Source organism: Astatotilapia calliptera, chromosome 6 (genome assembly GCF_900246225.1).
Source record: "Astatotilapia calliptera chromosome 6, fAstCal1.2, whole genome shotgun sequence".
Lineage (NCBI taxonomy): Eukaryota > Metazoa > Chordata > Actinopteri > Cichliformes > Cichlidae > Astatotilapia > Astatotilapia calliptera.
In genome coordinates, this window is record NC_039307.1 from 23731631 (window position 1) to 23751828 (window position 20198).

The 20198-nt window shown below is 39.4% G+C and overlaps 1 protein-coding gene and 1 long non-coding RNA gene across 2 annotated transcripts; one reads left to right on the plus strand and one right to left on the minus strand.

Annotated features, from left to right (window-relative positions):
* Positions 1-231: 231 nt before the first annotated feature.
* LOC113024290 (hydroperoxide isomerase ALOXE3-like) lies at positions 232-7751 on the minus strand. Its single transcript, XM_026171218.1, has 15 exons — positions 7707-7751; positions 7389-7551; positions 6951-7155; positions 6727-6808; positions 6392-6514; positions 6198-6301; positions 5608-5774; positions 5334-5477; positions 4841-5044; positions 4571-4657; positions 4296-4465; positions 1823-1944; positions 1538-1638; positions 717-887; positions 232-544 (listed from the first exon to the last, which is right to left on the minus strand). Exons 2-15 carry the CDS (start codon positions 7539-7541, stop codon positions 365-367), a joined length of 2013 nt encoding a protein of 670 aa, XP_026027003.1. The 5' UTR covers positions 7542-7551; positions 7707-7751; the 3' UTR covers positions 232-364.
* A 4678-nt stretch (positions 7752-12429) lies between these two features.
* Positions 12430-15826, plus strand: LOC113024291 (uncharacterized). Its single transcript, XR_003272646.1, has 2 exons — positions 12430-12790; positions 15030-15826. It is a non-coding gene; the product is annotated as an uncharacterized LOC113024291 (long non-coding RNA).
* The last annotated feature ends 4372 nt before the right edge of the window (positions 15827-20198 follow it).

Here is a 20198-nt window from a genome sequence, read left to right on the forward strand (position 1 = left end):
CAAAAAGCTGTTTGGGTTTAGCTCAAGAAAATTGAAACATTAAAATAATGAAAATATAAACAATGAAATGCAGTAAATGTTTTCTAAGAAGAAAATACATCATGATCAGGAGATCAACTGTCTCAAAACAGACACCCCCAAAAATCAAACATTTTTCATTTCAAATCAGATGATTCAAGATTGTAATGCAAAAAAAGAATCACATTTTAACACAGATGAAAAAAATTACAGTTTAGTATATAGTGATTATAAGTAGTAAGTTCTTTGTTCTATTTCATCAGTAAAAGTCAGAACTTAGAGGTCTTTCCCTGCTGTTGTTTGAAGAGGGAACTGAATTTTGTCTCACAGCTGAGTCTTCTAATATTCAAATGGCCACACTGTTTTCTAACTCTGCCGGATCCATGTAGGTGTATGGCACTTCTAAACGCTTGTTTCTGGCTTTAATAACTAAACTTAAATCTTCAAGCTCCATCTGAAAATCCTTTAGTATTTTGCGAGGAATTTCCTCAATGAAATGCTCCTCCGGGTACTGGCCAAGAGGGACCTGATGAGAACAATGATACATTTAAGTTTTCTTCAACAAAATTCAATTAAAACAATTATTTGTTTTTATTCAAAATAGGCTCTTGGAATGATTGTACACAGTTGTAATGTGTTTACAAAAATTAAATTCAGACATAATTTCTGTCATTCTTAATGAAATCTTTGCTGCTTACAAAGTCACTGGACTGCTTGCTGAGTAACCACATGGTGGCCATGCCCTGAACTGTTACATTGACGTCAGGGAAGGTCGCCAACATTGTGGCCTCGCTTGTCGTCCCCTTTGTGGTCGGTGGCGGGAGTTGCAGGGAGATGGGAGTGTTGGGCATCCAGCCACCATAGTCATACTGCATTTGATCAAGAAGTAAAAGATAACTGATTAAAAAGTAAAATGATGGTGTAATAATGGCGTTTAATGTATAATTCCTTCTTTCTTTCTTTTATATTGGTGATATAGTACCTGTAGTTTTATGGTACTATTTATATAATTATTCACATTTTCTCTTTGCATGACCAGTTTAGTTTAACTTCACTGATTTTGGAAGAAATGCCTCAACAACTGCAGCTTGTCAGTACCATGACTGGGTATAAACAGAGTATGTTAGAGAGCCAGAGTTTCTCAGATGTAAATATACATAAATACAGTTTGGTTTTAGAGCAACACATGCTCTCATCCAGATGACATCTTTTTCAGAGAAGGACTTACATATTTCAGCAAGACAGTGCTGAACCCCATATTGCATCTATCACATCATAGTTTCATTATGGAAGAGTCTGGATGCTGAACTTGCCTTGCTGCAGACTAGACCATTCACCAGTTGAAAACATTTGATACATCATGAAATGAAGAACAGGATAAAGACCCAGGACTGTTGAGCAGCTAGAATCCTAAATGAGATGGATCATCATTGCTCTCCCAAAGGTCTCCTAGGTTCTCAGATGTTCATGCACTGTTGTTTAAAAAAAAAAAAGTGAAACTGTTTATACAAGGACTCACCTGTCCAGAGTTCACGGCTGCATGCTGGGCTGAGCAAGTGAAGATCACCATGGTGACAAACTTGACCAACTCAGTCACACAAGTAAATGTCTGAGGAATTCCTGTTGAGCAGAAAACCCCCCCAGCATCAATTGCATTGAGGTGAACAAACAAAGATTGGATTTATGTTTGGATTATAATTATATATACTGTTTATGATACACCCTCTGGTATCATGTAACATCTCAGTACTAAGGATCAATCAACTTTATCATAATAAGAACTGAACATTTCTTTGAAGCCCACCTGTTTCTGCTTGAGAAAAGAAACCATGTTCAAAAATGTCCAAAATCCACTTCTGAAGTTCAGAGTCCTGCTGGACTTCACTGTCACTCTTGTAGTAGTAGCCGAGCATTCCCTGCACAAACCTTTGAGAAATTGGATGAAATATGCTTTCATTATTTATTTCATTCATTTTACTTAGGGATGGTAGATATCTGTAAGTATTAGACACACCTTTCATTTTAAGAGAAGTACTAACACCTTCTGAGAAACTTTAATTTAAAAAATTGAACAATGTTTAACATTAGTCTGTACTTAAAGCTGAACTTAATATACTAATGTCTCATCTGAGTGCCTACAGGAACCACAGAACTTCCTGTGGTACTTGCTTAGCTTGATCACTCAACCATCCTATTTTGACCTCGGGACTTCCAGGCCATACTCCGCACCGGCCACTTGATTATGGCGCTCCATGCCCCTGCCTGCTAGCATCTTGCAGTCTAATCTTATGTGCTGGATTATCTCAGGGGCATTTTTACACAGCATGCAACTGGGGTCTTGCCTGATGTGATAGACCCCAGCCTCTATGGAGCTTGTTCCTGTGCTGCCAAGATTAGTGTCTCTGTGTTGTCTTTCACTCCAGCTTTGTCCAGTCACTGGTAGGATTTCTGGATGTCAGCCACTTCCTCTATCTGCCTGTGGTACATTCCACCAGCAGATAGAGGAATGCCCCACAGGAAGTGGTGTAGGGCATTGAGTCATAGGCCTTTTGTAACCAATCCAGGCAGTGCACAGGTTGGTCAGCCTAGTCTTGCAGTTTTAAGCGACTGCTTTGTCTACCAGTAGCTGGTGTTTTGCTCTTCTGGTATTTCCATTTTCAGTGTCTCTCATCGACTAGAAGCTGGTTCATTTGTGCTGTCAGACACTCGTGGACTGCAGTCAGCTTCTTCAGCCAGTAGGCGTGAATCAAGTCAGGGCCTGGTGCTGTCCAACTCTTCATACTGGAGACCCTTTCTTGAATGACTCTGTTCACGGAGATTGCTGTGGTCTGCTCTTAGATCCACTAGCCACTGAGCATTGATGCCATGGGTTGGGTTCTTCTCCCATATGCTCTTCCACCATTGCTCTGTTTCCAGCCTTGGTGCTGCTATTCTCATATTGTTCCCCTGCCATTAAGAGTACACCATGGCTGGTTCTGTGGAGAACAGCTGGTTTATTCTCCTGCTTTCTATCTCTTTGGTGTACCTCTTCAAGTTTGCCAAGGCTGTGAGTCTTTGCTTGGCCGTAGCACCTTTTTCATTGCACCTTTCTGCAGCTCCGATAGTTGGCTAACCTCCCTCCGTGCTACCCTTATCTTGGCCTCTATTCTCCTTCTCCATGTAGGGCACTGCTCCTTGTGGCTGTTGAACTTGTAGCGAAGTATCTCACTGATCACTGTTGCCGTGGTGTAGATCAGCTGGTTAGTCTCAGTCTTGTCCATAGTGCAGCATTCACATCATCTAGTATACGGGTGTCAAACTCCAGGCCTCGAGGGCAGGTGTCCTACAGGTTTTAGATATCACGCATGTGAATCGAATGATTAGTTCATAACCAGACCTCTGGAGAACTTCAAGACATTTTGAGGAGGTAATTTATCCATTTAAATCAGCTGTGATGGATCAAGGACACATATAAAACCTGCAGGACACCGGCCCTTGAGGCCTGGGGTTCGACACCCCTGATCTAGTAGATCTTCTGAGGGTACTTCACATAGTCTTAGTAACCAGCCATGAAGGATCCAGGTTTCCAGCTTTGCCATGATCTTATCTCTCAGGTCAGTTCCTCTCGTGCTCAATGATCCTTCTTCCATCGCACTTGGGGCCCCCACCCAATCTCAGGTGGAGGTGATGATATCTCCCCCTTGACCTGTCATCCTAGCTTCCCCTTGCCGTAGCATTTGTGTTGTACCTCGTCAATCTCTAGCTGTCTGAGCAGTTCCATCTTCTGAATGTTGGAAAACATTCCCCAAGTTGTTTCGCCATCAATCTGGATGCTGGGTATCGAAGATTCCATAGGTCCCTCATCCTAGTCACGTAACCCTTCCACTGGGGTTACTTGCTTAGTAGCATTCCAACAGCGCCTGTTTTCATCTCTTTCTTGTGTGTTAATTTTGTGTTCATTTTTTCAATGATCTTTTATTGGGAAACCAAATTGAAAAAATAATGTTCCCGGTCATGGGGTTTTTATATATATCTTGGCTGGCCTGGGAACACCTTGGTGTTCCCCCAGACAAGCTGGAGGAGGTAGCTGGGGAGAGGGAGGTCTGGGCTTCTCTGCTTAGGATGCTGCCCCCGCGACCCGGCCCCCGATAAGCGGAAGACGATGGATGGATGGAAAACAGAATTGTAAAATGACATAAATAAAATAAAAATAATAAACTAACAAATAATAAAATATTATTGTTATAACAGAACTGCAGCAGCTTGGTGTCGTGATTAAGAGGGCAAAACTACCATACCTGTGGATGATATCCCAAACCTTTAGGCCATCATCCCTGTAGTAGAAGTTTGGCACAGCTTCTAGGCCACGTTCAGCAATGTCATCTGGCATACAGAGGGAGCTGTAGGTCATTGAGGACACTGACCTCTTCAGGATTGTAAACATGCCCTCTCCACCTGATGATGCAAACTAGAGAATGGGTAGCTCACAGTTAGAGACAAATGTTGTACATGACACTGAAAAAGAAACAGTTATTTAGGTAAAGGTCTAGTGAGTGTGCTGTTCTTTGCATACCTGAGTGAAAGCGCCAATCTCAGAAATGAGAAGGCGTCGAGCTAAGAAGTTGATCTGCAGAGTGTAGCGTGTGTGAAGTTTGAGGAGCTGAGGGAAAGAGGGAACTCTGTTAGTGCTAGATTGGGGCAAAACTTTGGCATTTATTATGCTGAGATACGCTGTTGCACAATCAAATGTCCTTTGTGGACACATTGATAAACTCAAATGCTTTCAACGTTATTTAAAATTATTTACAAACCAAAACACTGAGTTTCAGCAAACGTCAGTTACCTTGTACAGAGGATGCACCATGGGCACGTTGCGCAGCAGTGACACTGCAAAAACCTCAGCCAGCAAGTGCGTGCGCAGAAGGTGAGCATTGAGCTGATGGTGATTGAAATCTGCACTTCTTACAAAAATCTTGGCGATCAACCAGTCGTACTCAGAATCAGTAGGAAGAAAGATCGGATTGTCATCTGATGGAGTCTGCTTCAGCTATACAAGGACAGGGTCAAGTGATAAGTCAAATTATTAGTTATTTTTAATATCCGTCTTTCTTCTACAGCATGTCTTTTGTCCTTCTCCCTCTCCCCTCACTCCCAACTTGTCGTGGGAGGTGGCTTCTGACAGAGGTTTCTTCCTGTTAAAAAGGGAGTTTTCCTTTCCAGTTGCCAAAGTGCTTGCTCACAAAGAATTGCCTGATTATTGGGATTTTCCTCTCATATTTACCATAGAAAATATATATATTTTGCTATGTAAATAAAGCTCATCTGAACTGAATTACCTGAATAGCAATCGGCATTAGTTTATTATCAGGAGGTTTGTGGAGCAGGACGAGAGGAGCCATCAAATACTGCTTCTTCCCATTGATGGTGTTTGCTTTCACTCCATCCAGAAGCTTGTAGTCACACAGGAATATGTTCCCTTTCTGTTTGAAAGTTCAGGTTATTTCAGCAGTGTGTATATTCAGTGAATGTGTAAGTGCATTTATTGCAATGACCAAGTAGCTGATTTAAGAAACATTTCTTTCTCCTTTTTTTGTGTCTTTCTACAGTCACCTTCATTTCATCTGCAAGGTCGCAACGACTGCGGGGAAAGACCATGTCATCAGTGACAGGGAAGTTACTGGGCAGGGTTGTACAACACTGGATCAAAATGGGGTTGACACCATTTAGAAACTGGTAGCCAAAGAAAGCATCTTCTTTCCAGTGTTCCTGAACATATTCTGCAAAAAAAAAAAAGAAAAAGAAAAAGAATATGTTCCTTTTTTAAACTAGCCTACAAATTTTGCTACATTTCTAACTTTGTGTCAGAAGTTCAGTGTCTGAGAGTCTTGATTATGTGAAATGTATAAAAAGTCATAAGCTCTCTCTAGTGAGCTTTATTAGATATTGAAACCATATTCTACTTGTTAGATCACCTGTCATAAGATAAAATGAGACTTTATATTCTCAGTTTTAAACATCAATCAATAGCTATAAACATATATAATATATATGTTTTTGCAGAACAGACTGTATAATGTTCTTATTATTCAGGAAAATCGACTATGTATACTGATATAGTAATACTTCAAAGGTAACAGTTAAGTACATATTATTATGCACAAAGTATAAGTACTCGATACTCCAACTATGATGTTAGTTACCTGATATTTCAGTATTTTTGCAGCAAAACACTCGATTGATGCTGTCAATATTATCCCACTTCTCCTTACGGTTATCCAGTCCCTTCAGCTTCAGCTCAGTCAGTCTGAAACAGAAGAGCACATTCATCTTATTTCTTTATTATATTTAACATAGTTATAGTTTTGATAGGTAAAGAGAAAAAAAAGAACTTCACCCTGTGGAAGCAGTGTAGACAAATTCTGTAGTTTTGGTGAAGGAGAACTGAACCTCTGATGGCAGAAAAATTGGGTTTTGTGCCTTCAAGGAGTGAGGTATTCCCTCTGCATATGCATCCCAGCTGAGAAAAAGAAATTGCAGTTTCAATTCACAAAACATAATATATGAATAATATAGTTTACAATGCATTTAGCAGACAAACAATATATTGTAATGCTTAATTTTAAGGTTAAATATCATTAGTATTAGGATATTCAGCTATAACTGGACAGCATTTGTATTCTAGTTTCAGGAGCTGTAAGGCCAAAATATGTATAAGCTCTGAATTCTCACCGATAGTCTTCCTCTCGCTGCTGAATCTCTTGCTGCCGACTGTACCTGCCAAGATGATGGTTGTCTTCAAAGACTCTCAGAGCTAATTAAGAAAAAATGGTTTCAAGTTGTTCTTGTAAATATGGTATATACTGTATTAGGAAACTGCTTCAGCCTCATTACAAACTTTGTTTTACATCTGCAATGGTTTGAACAAGATTTAAGATGAGCACAGTTTCCCAAACCTTTTCCATCTTTGAAGCGGTGCACCTTGCTATCAGCAATCCAGCGGTAGACGGGAAAGCTGTAGATGTCTCCTTCAGGGGATTTCACTTCCACCTTGGCACAAAACCAATCATCTTCTGGGAACAGTGGGAGAGACTGTTTGTCTAACTCTATCAGCACAAGATTTCCAAGGGAAGTGGAGCAGGACACCTTAAACTTTGATACCTAAAGAAATGACATAGCAGTTTGTGCTGAGCTGTAACACTCGAGCATACAATTCCTCTTATAATTTACTGTGGTCCATGAAGTGAACTGTTTGCTTTGACCATCTTCATGGTGATAGATTTCAACTTTACATAAATCACAGTTAATAATTCCCTTATTTCCCTAAAAGTTTGCATGTATAATGTCATATAGGGAACCTGAAAAAATCATGGAGGTGGCCATCCCAGACTTACAGCTCCTCTGACGAAGGATGAAGCCCCTTTCAAGCCCATGAGCCACTTGCGATCACTCTCCCCATCTGTGCCCACCAGCTTAATGTAGACATTGTTGAGAGTAGTGGAATTAAGGCGATCACCAGTGAATACGGTCACTTTATACTGCACCATTTTTCAAATCCTGGTAGGGGGAGAATTATAATCACTCTTAGCACTGATTTGGAAATGTAAGCAGTTAAAATTGTGACATCACAATTAAAAGAATTTGAAGACATTATCTAAATGCCTTTTTTGACCCACAATTTCTGACTGAAATCCTGTGAAAATATCTCTTACCTTTGTAAATGAGACGAGGAAGTTTCTTAGAATAACTGTTCTGTCAGAACTTGCCCCTACAATTTATTTTTATTTACTCAGTTTAGTGGGAGTGTCCAGTCAGTTGCATCAATCATGTATTGTGATGAAATGCCAGATAAGGTTATCCAAATAATAAAATCTGAAGGAAGTGTTATCTTGTTCATGTTAAATTAGCTCTGCCACTGTGAAATGTTGACTATAAACTGCACCACTCTTTTTATTGAGCTGTCAAAGCCCTTGACACTGCTGATTTGTCATTTTCCTAGAGGTTATTGGAACTAGGCCTTTCAGATGAAGGCTGGTTTACTAATTACCTTTCTGACTGCAAGCAGTGCGCACAGTTTAACGGTCTCTCTTTGAGTTTTTAAAGTGTCACTAATGGAGTGATCTGTCTTACATTATTTGATATTAATGTTAAGGCAAAAGCTAAATATATTTTATCATTTATATGTAGATGACACAATTATTTTTGTGCTCATACCACCAACATGGTTTTCCAACAATTACAATTAGCTTTTGATGAGCTCGGGCTCATTTTAAATGGAAAGAAGTCATAGTGGTTCAAGTACACAGAGTATGGCAGAGTATGGGCAGTATTTCCCTCTACTGTACCTTTTCAAGGTTTTTCTATTGAAACTCATAAAAAACTCTTTACTCCTCCTTGACGATGGTGATATAGTTTGCATGAATAACCCTGCTCCTTCTCTCTATCTCTTGGACTCTCTTTATCGTGGGGCATTTAGGATCTAGAAGTGGCTGTAAACCTTTAAGACACCGCTGCACTTTACAATCTCTAGCTGATTTGTCTTCATTGGAATCACAAAGGATGTTCCCTCACTCTATATGACTATTCACTGGGATTGTATCTATAAATTAATGGCTGACTTATACCACTTTATCTTTAAATCTATTTCTGGTTTATACAGTTGTTGTCAGATTACATATTCAGTTATAGTCTGTGGTCTCAAATTTTTTTTACACTCACAATTCCGTCAGTTCATACAGAAGGATTTGCAGCTCTTTCACTTGATTTTGTTTGCAGAGTTTAAAAGCTGTGTAAGCGATTTTGTGAATTCCTCAATGGGAACTTGTTCTTGATTTTAATATCATTTTTATAATTTTATAAACGGACAGTTTTCGCTACTTGATTCTGTTGTTCTGATTCTGATGTTTCTTTTTTATTGCTTCTACTTTATTGCTTGAATTTTATTATGCCTATCTGAAAAAGTGTCTGTGAAGGTTCTCAGCCATCCAGGTCATCGTAGTCAAAGGAGCTTGCAAAGAAAAGCGTCTGGACTTCTTTAAGTTGCTTGAAGACGTTTCACCTCTCATCCGAGAAGCTTCTTCAGTTCTAAGGTCAAATGGTGGAGAGTCCCAGATATAAACCTAGTGGGAGTATCCCCCCACAGAGGGACAAAAGGACCCCCTGATGATCCTCTAATCGCCTGAGCAAAGGTGTGAAACTGGGTGTGGGTCCCAATCAGCCAGGGTTTCGGGTGAACTCTTTGTGAAACCTGGCCCCACCTCATCATGCGAATTCCTGAGGTCAGATGGCCCAGGATGTGAGTGGGCGTTAAGGCGTCTGGGAAGGGATCTCAAAACTGGATTATAGATGGCAGAGAGTTGGTGTCGTAAACCCCTGCCTCTGTTCAAAGATGGTCGCTCACAGTGGACATAGATGGCTTCTTTCACTCCTCTTTCAAACCATCTGTCCTCTCTGTCCAAAATGTGAACATTGGCATCCTTGAAGGAGTGTCCTTTATCCTTAAGATGCAGATGGACTGCTGAGTTTTGTCCTGTGGAGGTGGCTCTTCTATGTTTTGCCATGCGCTTGTCTCTCCAATGTAGAGGTCTGGGCATTCCTGTACAGTGCAGCGAGGAATGTCCCTCTGTGGGGGGAAACTCCCACTAGGTTTAAATCTGGGACTCCCCACCATTTGACCTTAGAACTGAAGAAGCTTCTCGGATGAGAGGTGAAACGTCTTCAAGCAACTTAAAGAAGTCCAGACGCTTTTCTTTGCAAGCGCCTTTGACTATCTGAAAAAGGTTTCTCTAGTAAACAAACAATGAGTGTTAATAGGATAACCTGTTTAAATACAGGTTAAAAAAATATTTAGGTCAGTGGTGATTTCTTGCACATGACGATGGCAAGGTGCACTTTTGTTCTTATTATACCAAGATTACTACACTCCTCAGTGACAATAATACCCATGAAGCCCTAAGGAGAGATCCCACAAACAACTACAAAAAGAAAGTCGTCAGTTGGGTTCGACAACTTGAAAAGGAAATGCCATTGTCCCCATTGAACTTCTGCAGGGAGCCACCATATTATTGACACTAGCTCTTTCGCAATGTCAAATACCTTGTTTTTGCACACATTTTTAAAAGTTATTTCCAACTTTACATAAAAATGCCTCAGCCAATGCCTCAGGTGTTGTTGGGGTTTTTTTGTACAACTATTTAAAACTATTTACAGAATAATCAGCTATCATGCATTCAATACAATTCAATTCTACTTATATAGAACCACATCACAACAGCAGTTGCATCGAGGCACTTTATATTGTAAGGAAAAGACCCCAAAAATAATACAGATAATACATTTGCCTTATCATTGTCTCTTCTCTGCAGAGGAATCCTGCGTGCTCTGAATGAGTTACAAACTGTTTTCCCCTGTAGCTCAGGATCTGTAGCTCACAATTCCCATTGTTGGCATTATTGAATTTTGCTTCAGTCTATATAAATGCAGTGTCAGTGCACCAGTGCTGCATATTGAGTCTACCCAAAAAAAACTATTGTTGATTGTTGTGATGAGTTCCGGTGAATTTGGTTTCACTTAATTCATTTAGCTTACTCATCAGTTGAAAGAAATAAGTACAGCATGGAAAAGTCTTCGAAACATTCAGAGTCATAACTCTGTGTTGAGGTCTTTTAGTAAAGCTACAGTAAAAAGTAGACATGAAATATTTGAATGCCTTGAAGTAAAATGCCACTTAGATAAAACTTATAATAAATGCACTTAGGTTTTGTCACAGCGGGACTGAACAGACTCACATGCAGGCTCTAGGTCTTGAAAGCACAAGAGTCTTTATTACGATACACCAGGTGATTATTTACAAAAGCGAGGGGAAAGCCGGGCTCCGGGGGTCCACACACAAACGGGAAAGACGCCGAAAGTCACACACACACACTCCGTCCACTCACGCTCCTCTTCACACTCCAATCACTCAGGTAACACAGGGGTTGGTCCAGGGAATCTGTACACAGAGACACGAAGGGATTATAAGGCAAATCGCTGTGAAAACACTCTAGAAGTAACTGAGCTGGGGTTACACCAGGGGTGGGCAATCTCAGTCCACGAGCGCCGGTGTCCCTGCAGGTTTTAGATGTGTCCTCGAACCAACACAGCTGATTTAAATGGCTAAATTAGCTCCTGCAGTTCTCCAGAGGCCTGGTAACGAACTAATCATGTATTCAGGTGTGTTGACCCAAGGTGAGATCTAAAACCTGCAGGGACACCGGCCCTCGTGGACTGAGATTGCCCACCCCTGGGTTACACTGACGAGGGTCGGCAACGGTCCAGCGTTGAGAAACACAGAGCTGCGATCTTATAAAGGAGCTGGAACACTCGTGATGAGCCACAGGTGCGTGATTGCGACCAGGTGCGTGGGCCAAGGGCAGGAGCCCACAGGTGAGCTCCGCCCAGGCAGAGGGAGGAGGGAAAGAGGGGGAGGGAGAGAGCAGGAACAAAAGAAGAATATAAAAACATATGTAGCCATGCTGAGCCGACCGGGTAGGCACAGGGACCCTGACAGGTTTGGCCTTTTTGTTCAGGTTTGATCTATAAATGAGTTTGAAGCTTTGGTACATTTGTCTGAGGCTGGGATGTCTACATGACTGATTCAACAGCTTTCACAATTTTATAAACTGAACTAAAACTAGTTTTTCAATAAAAACAATAAAAAAAACTTAAAGAAGAAATCTGGAAACTAACTGAATCCAATACAATTTTATTTGTAAATCACTTTAAAATTAAAATAGCCCTATATTAAAAAAAGAAAACAAGATAAAACAACATAGAATCAACTAAAATAAAAATAAAAAATAAAAACCAACATCTCACGTGGTGTCAAAGGCCAGGGTAAAGAGGTGGGTTTTCAGGAGTGACTTTAAAACAGGTATGGAAGTGGCCTGTCTAATCTCTAAAGGGAGATCGTTCCACAGTTTGGGAGCTGCTACAGAAAAAGCACGATCTCCTCTAAGTTTACGCCCAGTCCTAGGTACATTCAGGAGCAGCTGATCAGCTGACCTGAGAGAGCGGGTGGGTGTATAAGGCTGTAACATGGGGCTAGGCCATGGAGAGCTTTAAAAGCAAATAAAATAATTTTAAAATGAATCCTAAAAGAAATGGGCAGCCAGTGAAGTGAAGCTAAAACAGGGGAAATGTGCTCAAACTTTAGAGTGCCTGTTAAAAGACAAGCTGCGGTATTTTGCACCCTCTGTAGATGGGTAATATATGATGTGCTGAACCCTATATAAAGTGCATTAAAGTAATCCAGCCGAGTGGTTAGGTTTAACTGAAGCTAGACCAAAGTGATTTTTTTAAATAAAAATTAATAAACTGAACTAATAATAAACTTATGACCCAGTATTGTAGGCCTCTTTTTGTTAAAAGGGAGTTTTTCCTTCCTATCATCACCAAGTGCTTACTCACAGGGGATATTTTCAATATTGTACACTGAAAAAAGTGATATTGTCTCCTTTTAAATATAGCATATTATATTTTGGTATATCTTTTCAATTCAAATGAGTAATTCCTGTCTACATATATAATTCGAGTAACTCCAGAATACATTCCCTGCGTTTTAATCCAATTAATTTTAGTTAATTAAATGTAGCTCAAAATGCTTAAGTATGTTTTTCATAGCCTCCTGCTGGGCCATTTTGCACATGCGTTAGGACAGGCCACCATTTTGCGCGCGGACTGAAGAAGCGGACTCTTTGTGTGCTGCAAGCGGGCTCAAGTTAATCGCACAACTTCATATAAAGGTGGTCTAGCTTCGGTAAGTAAACCTTTTACAGTCGTTTTTGTTTTATTTTTTTACCTCAGTCAAAGCATGTTGACTCTTTAAGACGTGTGCACATGGAGAAAGAAGTCTAAGTAGTTGTACACCTCTGAACTTTGTCATGAATTTGACTTAAGCTAGCTATGTGCTCTATTAGCTACTGCTCTATTAAAAGAGTAATTGTATTGATGCGTTAAAATGTCGTATGTTTTTAGCTTAGTTCTTGTGGCACACTTTGTACTAACAAATTATGGAACGAGGCAATTTCTCTGTAGTTAGCTGTAAAGTTCACTGTACAGTCGCCTGCAGTTTTAAGTGGAGAAATCGTCCCTCCCGCCACAACATTGGCATTAAGGAATAGCCGGGCGGGGGAGGGGGCTTCTGAACGCACCTGCACAGTCAGGGGTGCAGTAGGAAATAAGTAGGATTGGCGTTGCACAACGTCTTTTGTGCAGAAAAAAATAATGGTTGTAAACTGTGGAGGAGAATAACTCAGTGGTTGCCAAAAATGTGAGATCAAAAGGCACTGAGAGTGATGTTTGTCAGAACTGAAATTAACTCAGAAAAGAAGTTGCTTCACTTGATAGAGCTGTTGAGTGCAAGACCTGTCAGCGGTCTGGTTTAGCATTTGAAGCCTCGCTACGTGCTTCCAAACCGCTGCATTTAATCTCAGAGAAAACTAACACAGAGAAGTAAAGCAAGTGTGTAAGTTCATCTCTTTATGTTTGCATAGTATTTCCATGTTGAGCTTAACAACCGATGTATGGAGCCACAGCTGGACTGGCTGTCGGAGTTTTGTATTGAGGGGGAAAGGAAGCGATTTGTTTTATACTTCAGCTAGAATGAAAAAAGACACAAAGCTGGAGTTATTCGGTGTCTTCATGCTGAACAGCTAAAACTTCTTCCCTCATTCTCCCCCCTCCCTCTCCTGTTGCTACTTCAATCATGAAACTGATCGATTATCAGGTGATCGGCTTTTCTGTCGCTAGTCTCTCTCATTTGTTAGTCACCCAGTTTGCGCTAGAAAGAGGAAAACGGCAGATAAACAACAGCAGCACGTTTAAGCTTGATAAGCTGTTGCTAGAATTTTTTAAATATTACTTCTAGTATCCGCTTATGTTTTCTGGAGCCACAGCCGTAATAGCTGCTGGTCATGATAGTTTGGATATGTGGTGAGAAGGAAACATGAAGGTGAAACCAGGAGAAGTTTTTACTGAATCATTAGAGCTGAACAGGTAATGAAGAAACAGGTTTACATTTTAGGTCACATGAATGAGTTGAAGGGAAGTTATGAACTGTTTCTGAGAGACAAATAACTCCAGGATCCTTTTTTAGGTAGCTGACAGCTGGTAACTGTGCAGGGGCGGATCTAGCAAAGTTTTGCCAGGGGCCAGGTAGGGCATTAACAGGGAAAGGGAGACACAAAGACATAATTTTCTTTCTTATTCTCATTTAAAATGTCTAGCTTTTAATAAATAATTATTCTAAATCTTACTACCAAAGTGGTGATCTGGTTAAATGTATAGAGATCCATTATTGTATGTAGTAAATATTAAGTCTAATATATGCCCTAGTAATAGTAGTACATATAGCACTTTTTCCTTTGGGAAGGTACGCTGTCTGTGCTGTCTGCAACTGTATTGAAGAAAAATGTTGAATCAAATTATTATAGAAAAATCATTGATTTCTGTGCATTAAAGTAGATTACGTCAATTAAGCATTATCAGGCGAAGGGTGCGGGGTGGTTTCCTAATATTTTTGCTGGGAGTTGGCAGTCCTATTAGTTAGTTTAATATTTCTATGTACTGTTTAGAATACCTGAATAAGGAGGATGGTGTAAGTTTTTTAGGTTGATCAGTATTGCTGAAGTATAAAATATTTTGGGTGCAGTGTATTTTTTGCATACAGGTATAACAGAATAGCTTTAATGTTTTGTTTTTAAAACTGAGTATGAACTTATACAAAATGCAGCAAAATATTTATAAAAACAGTTTTATTTATTATAAAATACACTATATCGGATTCATATCGGCATCGGCAGATAATCAAATTTATGATATCGGTATCGGACATAAAAAAGTGGTATCGTGCCATCTGTAGTTTGCACAGAGGCACAAGTAAGATTTGTTTTGTTACAAGGGAGTATCATGAAGTAATGCACTAATGGCTTGGAAACGGTAATTGTTTGTCTTTCTAAAGTTTTTTTATTTTTTTATTTGTCTTCCTTTTCTGGCAGATTTTCTTCCCCTTATGTGTTACTGTTTATTCAAGAAGATGGTGTTATTTTGGTAAGTACATGCAAATTCCTTACATATTTATCACAACAGTATTTGTCACAGTATTGCAGGGACAAGTTTATCTATCTCATCTTAAGGGTTCTTGTGATTATTAATATTGATATTAATTAATATCAATTAATATATATGATTAAATTTCTTTTATCCAGGACAAAAGAAAAAAAAAACTTGCGAAAGTGAAATGAAAAACAGGAATTTAGTTCTTGTGAGTTAAGAGGATGCAGAGCATAGGGTTAGATGGAGGTGGATCATTCACTGTGGTGATCCCTGAAGGAAACAGCCAAGAGAAAAAGGATCAGATTGCAAAAAAAAATGTGGTTTGTTTGCATACATGAGTCTTTACGGTACCCACAGGACTCCTGAAGTATAAGTACTCTGAAGTTTGCAGAGCAATTTCAGAGATGCTTGGGGCTTACATGGCAAGCATGTTTTTAGTTGCACATCTAAATTTTCTCTGCTCTCTGTTGCTGATGGCAGAGTTCTGCCCCGCTGACCTCACAGGTGAGACACTCCCACCAGTGGACAAAGAGCACAGGAAAATGTGTTGCCAACCACCTGAAACAGACAAATATCTGCTTTTTAAAACCCTTTAAACCCGTTAAATGGACTGATGCCATTCATTTCTTCTTTGATTAACAGTAGTAACATCCTTCATGCACTGTATACTAACCCATATGATAATCATGCTTTATGAAGTGATGGCAATTGCATTGTAGCATTTAATGAAGAAATAACATCAAGAGAATGCTGTTATGTAAATTACCAATGACTGGTGCTCTTGTGAATAGGAGTGAAACTCTTGTACAACCATCATTTGTTCTGTGTTATGTTTCGATTGAACATTTTAACTTTCAATAATGAATGTTTCACGTGTGGTACATTTGAGTAGCTTGAAGAGCAACTTTGTAATTATTCAGTTATAGCTGCTGCCCTGCGTATAATCAGTGTTAACTCAACTGGATAAAAAAAACAAAAAAAAAAAACATTCATGATTACCACACTGCAGCACACTGGTAACACTTTAAAGACTATTAATTGTTTTGAAGCGAGTATGTTAGGTCAGAAAATATGTAAAACATTCAGAATCTTCAAGGAAGGACTAGAATGGAAAGACAGTGGTCAATAAGCAGTAAGGAAAACACAAGTTTAATTTTAAGTCTAATTACCTTATTAAAATGCAATTTCTAAATATGGATCGCAGAACAGCAAGTCTGAAACTGGTTAGTTTGTGGATGCATCAGTTTCTAATTGTGATACATTATACTGCTGGTAGTGTTTTATTCTTTTATGTAAGGAGTTTTTTTTTTTTTTCTTTTTTAGAGGAAGAGAAACATTGGTTAACATTTCTCTTGTCTGTTGTTTCTGTTTTGTTTGAATACAGCTTTTTAAAGCTACTAGTTCATAGGCAAAAGTTTTGTAATTTGTATTATACAAATTGCAGCAATTTCCCTTAGAGATGTGGATTCTTATTCTGTTTGCAACAAATTTTGCATTAATAAATGATGTGAAAGAATGTTGTAGTTTTCATTATTGACGTTTTTAAAAACTACAAATCAGGGTAAGCAATATTTTTTAAGTAAACTTAACTTAATTGAAATAGAGAGAAATTAACAATTTGATTGATTTGAATATAAGTTTGGGACATAAGTGTAAAGGAAACAAATTATTCTGGTACATTTAACACGACCTTAGTTGGACTTACTAATAATATTTGACTAAGACGTATCCACAACAGTTAAGTTAAAGTAGCTTAAAAATATATGTTGGTTTTACTCGCTTAAATTAAATTCAGTGTACTTAAAAAATATTTCTGGATTCAAACAAATTTATTTCGTGCAACCACTTGTCATAAAAAAATTGAGTAAATTGAACAAAACATTTTTTTCAGTGTAGGTCTTTACAACTGCTGTGAATTGGTGCTATATAAATAAAGCTCAGGTGAACTGAATTAGGTAATGTCATGTTTCGGCTGTGTGGCAGGCAGGAGAGGACCCAAACGCAAACTCACAGAGACAAAAGGTAAACTCAAAAAACACAGCTTTATTGCTGGCGTGAAGTGGGACACGAAAAACAATACAAAATAAACTAAACTGGGAAAACTAAAGCACAAAGAGCCACAGGGAAAAATCACACAGCTATGATGGAGACTACGACACTGACAAAGAGAAACACAGGGCTTAAATACACAGAGGGATAACGAGGGAATGAGACACAGAAGGAGGGCACAGCTGGGAGAAATCAGGACTGGACGAGACAGAGACGCAAAACTAGAAACACTCACATGAGGCATGGACCTTCAAAGTAAAACAGGAAGTATCACACAGAGACGCGAACTAGACACAGTGGAGACAGCAACTAAGAAACGGAGACAAACCATAAGGCAGAGGTCTAAGAACCAAAATACACAGAGGGAAATACTCAGCTTTGAACACAAGAGACTAGACTAGAGGGAGTAACAAAAGACCAACCATGAGAACATAATGCACAATGCAGGGTGACAGAAAACAAGAAACTCAAACATGCAAAGACACACCATAAACAGAACAGAGGGGGCACAGAGAGACATGAAGGGCAGGGGAGACTTAACATGGGTTGAAACACAAGGGGGAACTAATAAGCAAATCAACATAGGAGGCCTAATGAGCTAAACATACTATAAACATCAAAATGAACTAAAACTCAAAACACTGGGTCCTAAGACCCAGGATCGTGACAGGTAAACAGCAATCAGCATTAGTTTATCATCAGGAGCTCTGTGTAGCTCTGAGCATGCTCACATGCTCTCAGAAATTAGGCAGCATATCAGTTTTTTAGACCCTTCATTTCAGTCGAGTCTCAGAAACTTAGGTGTTATATTTGACAGTTCAATGTCTCTTGAGAAACACTCTAAACAACTTGTCCGGAACTGTTTTTATCATCTAAGAAACATTTCTAAACTCAGGCTACTGGTGTCAAAGGCAGAACTTGAGATGATTATTCATGCTTTTATCTCTTCTCGTTTGGATTATTGTAACGGTCTTTTTACGTGTCTTAACAAATCAGCTCTGGATCGCCTTCAGTCTGTACAGAATGCAGCGGCAAGACTTTTAACTGGTACAAACAAGAGGTCACACATTACTCCAGTTTTGGCTTCTCTTCATTGGTTGCCTGTAAATTTTAGGGTTCATTTTAAAATTTTAGTTGTAACTTTTAGAGCTCTGCACGGTGAAGCTCCCCAGTATATCTCTGACCTGTTGAAACCTCATGCTTCATCCCGAGCACTTAGGTCTTCAGGTCAGAGGCTACTGGTGGTCCCACGTACTAGATTTAAAACACGTGGGGATCGGGCTTTTCAGGCACTGGCACCTAGGCTGTGGAACTCTCTGCCGTTGTCTTTACGCTGTCTAGACTCTACTGACTCCTTTAAAAAGCAGCTGAAGACATTTTTATACAAACAGGCTTTTAACTAATTTAATTAATTTTAACTTGTATGTCTGATCTTACTGTAAAGCACTTTGTGATTTTTATCTGTGAAATGTGCTATATAAATAAATTTTACTTACTTACTTACTTAGCTTCTTGTAATTGGTGGTTTGCTTTAGTCACACAGGAATGTGCTCCCTTTCTGTCTGGAAGTTCAGAATATTGTAACAGAGTAGATACAACATTGGCTCAGTGAATGTGTACGTTATTGCTAAGATCAAGTACTTGATACAAGAAAATGTTCTTTCTACTTTTTTACAAGTGTGAGACGATCGCTTTCATTTAATTTGCCAGGCTGCAGAATTTAAAACATTATATATACACAATATACTCTGCAATGTCTTGAATTATAATTAGTTAACCCTAATCCAGCCAACAATTATTGTAATGTTTCATTTAAACCTTAAGTATGCATAATATTAGCAGATTCAGCTGTAGCTGGAGGGCATTTGCATGTTAGTTTCAGGGGCCATAAAGCTCAAATGTGTGTGTGCTCTGAGCTCTCTTCCTGTTGCTGCTTAAGCTCCTGCTGTACCTGACTGAACCTGCCTAGATGAGGGATGTCTTCAAAGAGTCTCAGAGCAAAAAAGAAAATAAGGTTCTTGTAAATACGGTATACTTGGAACTTGCATTAACCTCCTTTTTACAATGCTCCAGGAGGGGTAAAAAGGAGGCCACATGATTGAATGAATGAATTGCATGTATGACCCTGCTCATTCTCTCTATCAGTTGGACTCTGCTTATCACAGAGCTTTAAAATTTATAACTCACAGCAAAACCTTCAAGACACTGTTGTACTTTATATTCTCTAGCTGACTTGTCTTTAACTACACAGGATGGTTCACTGGTATTTTATCTATAAAAATATGGTTTACTCACCTCTTATCAGATTACATGTTTAGTCATGCTGTGGTCTCCATGACTTCATGACATTCGTTGTAAACAGTTCGTACAGAGTTTAGAAAGAGGGCTTTCCCCTTACCCTGCAGAAGGATTTACAGCTCTTTTAACTGATTTTTGTAAATATTGTGCAATTTTCATTATTTTACTCTTTCTAGTTTATTGCTGTAATTATGCTAAAACATCTCTCCTGTAAATGAAACATTGAGTCTTAAGTGTTATGGCTGCGGCGGCAGTTGTGTGGGGCTAAAGGGAAAAGGACCCAAAAGCAGGCATTGACGTAGATGTGATGAGTGAGCTTTATTTATATGATGTGATAATTCAGACAGAAACAGAGGTGGCGAGGATAGAAACTAAGATAAATAAAGTCAAAGGAGCTTGCAAAGAAACGTCTTCAAGTAAATGGCCTGTATTTATATAGCGCTTTACTAGTCCCTAAGGACCCCAAAGCGCTTTACATATCCAGTCATCCACCCATTCACACACTGGCGATGGCAAGCTACATTGTAGCCACAGCCACCCTGGGGCGCACTGACAGAGGCGAGGCTGCCGGACACTGGCGCCACCGGGCCCTCTGACCACCACCAGTAGGCAACGGGTGAAGTGTCTTGCCCAAGGACACAACGATCGAGACTGTCCAAGGCGGGGCTCGAACCGGCAACCTTCCGATTACAAGGCGAACTCCCAACTCTTGAGCCACGATCGCCCGTATGTAACTTAAAGAAGTCCAGACGCTTTTCTTTGCA

Bases quoted from the DNA above. Each gene is read 5' to 3' on its own strand.
- LOC113024290 (XM_026171218.1), bottom strand. From the start codon at position 7,541: ATGGTGCAGTATAAAGTGACCGTATTCACTGGTGATCGCCTTAATTCC. The intron at 6,302-6,391 runs GTGAAGTTCTTT...CTTCTGTTTCAG, and splicing joins GTCTACACTGCTTCCACAGG to ACTGACTGAGCTGAAGCTGA. The intron at 1,945-4,295 runs GTATGGTAGTTT...AATTTCTCAAAG, and splicing joins GTTTGGGATATCATCCACAG to GTTTGTGCAGGGAATGCTCG.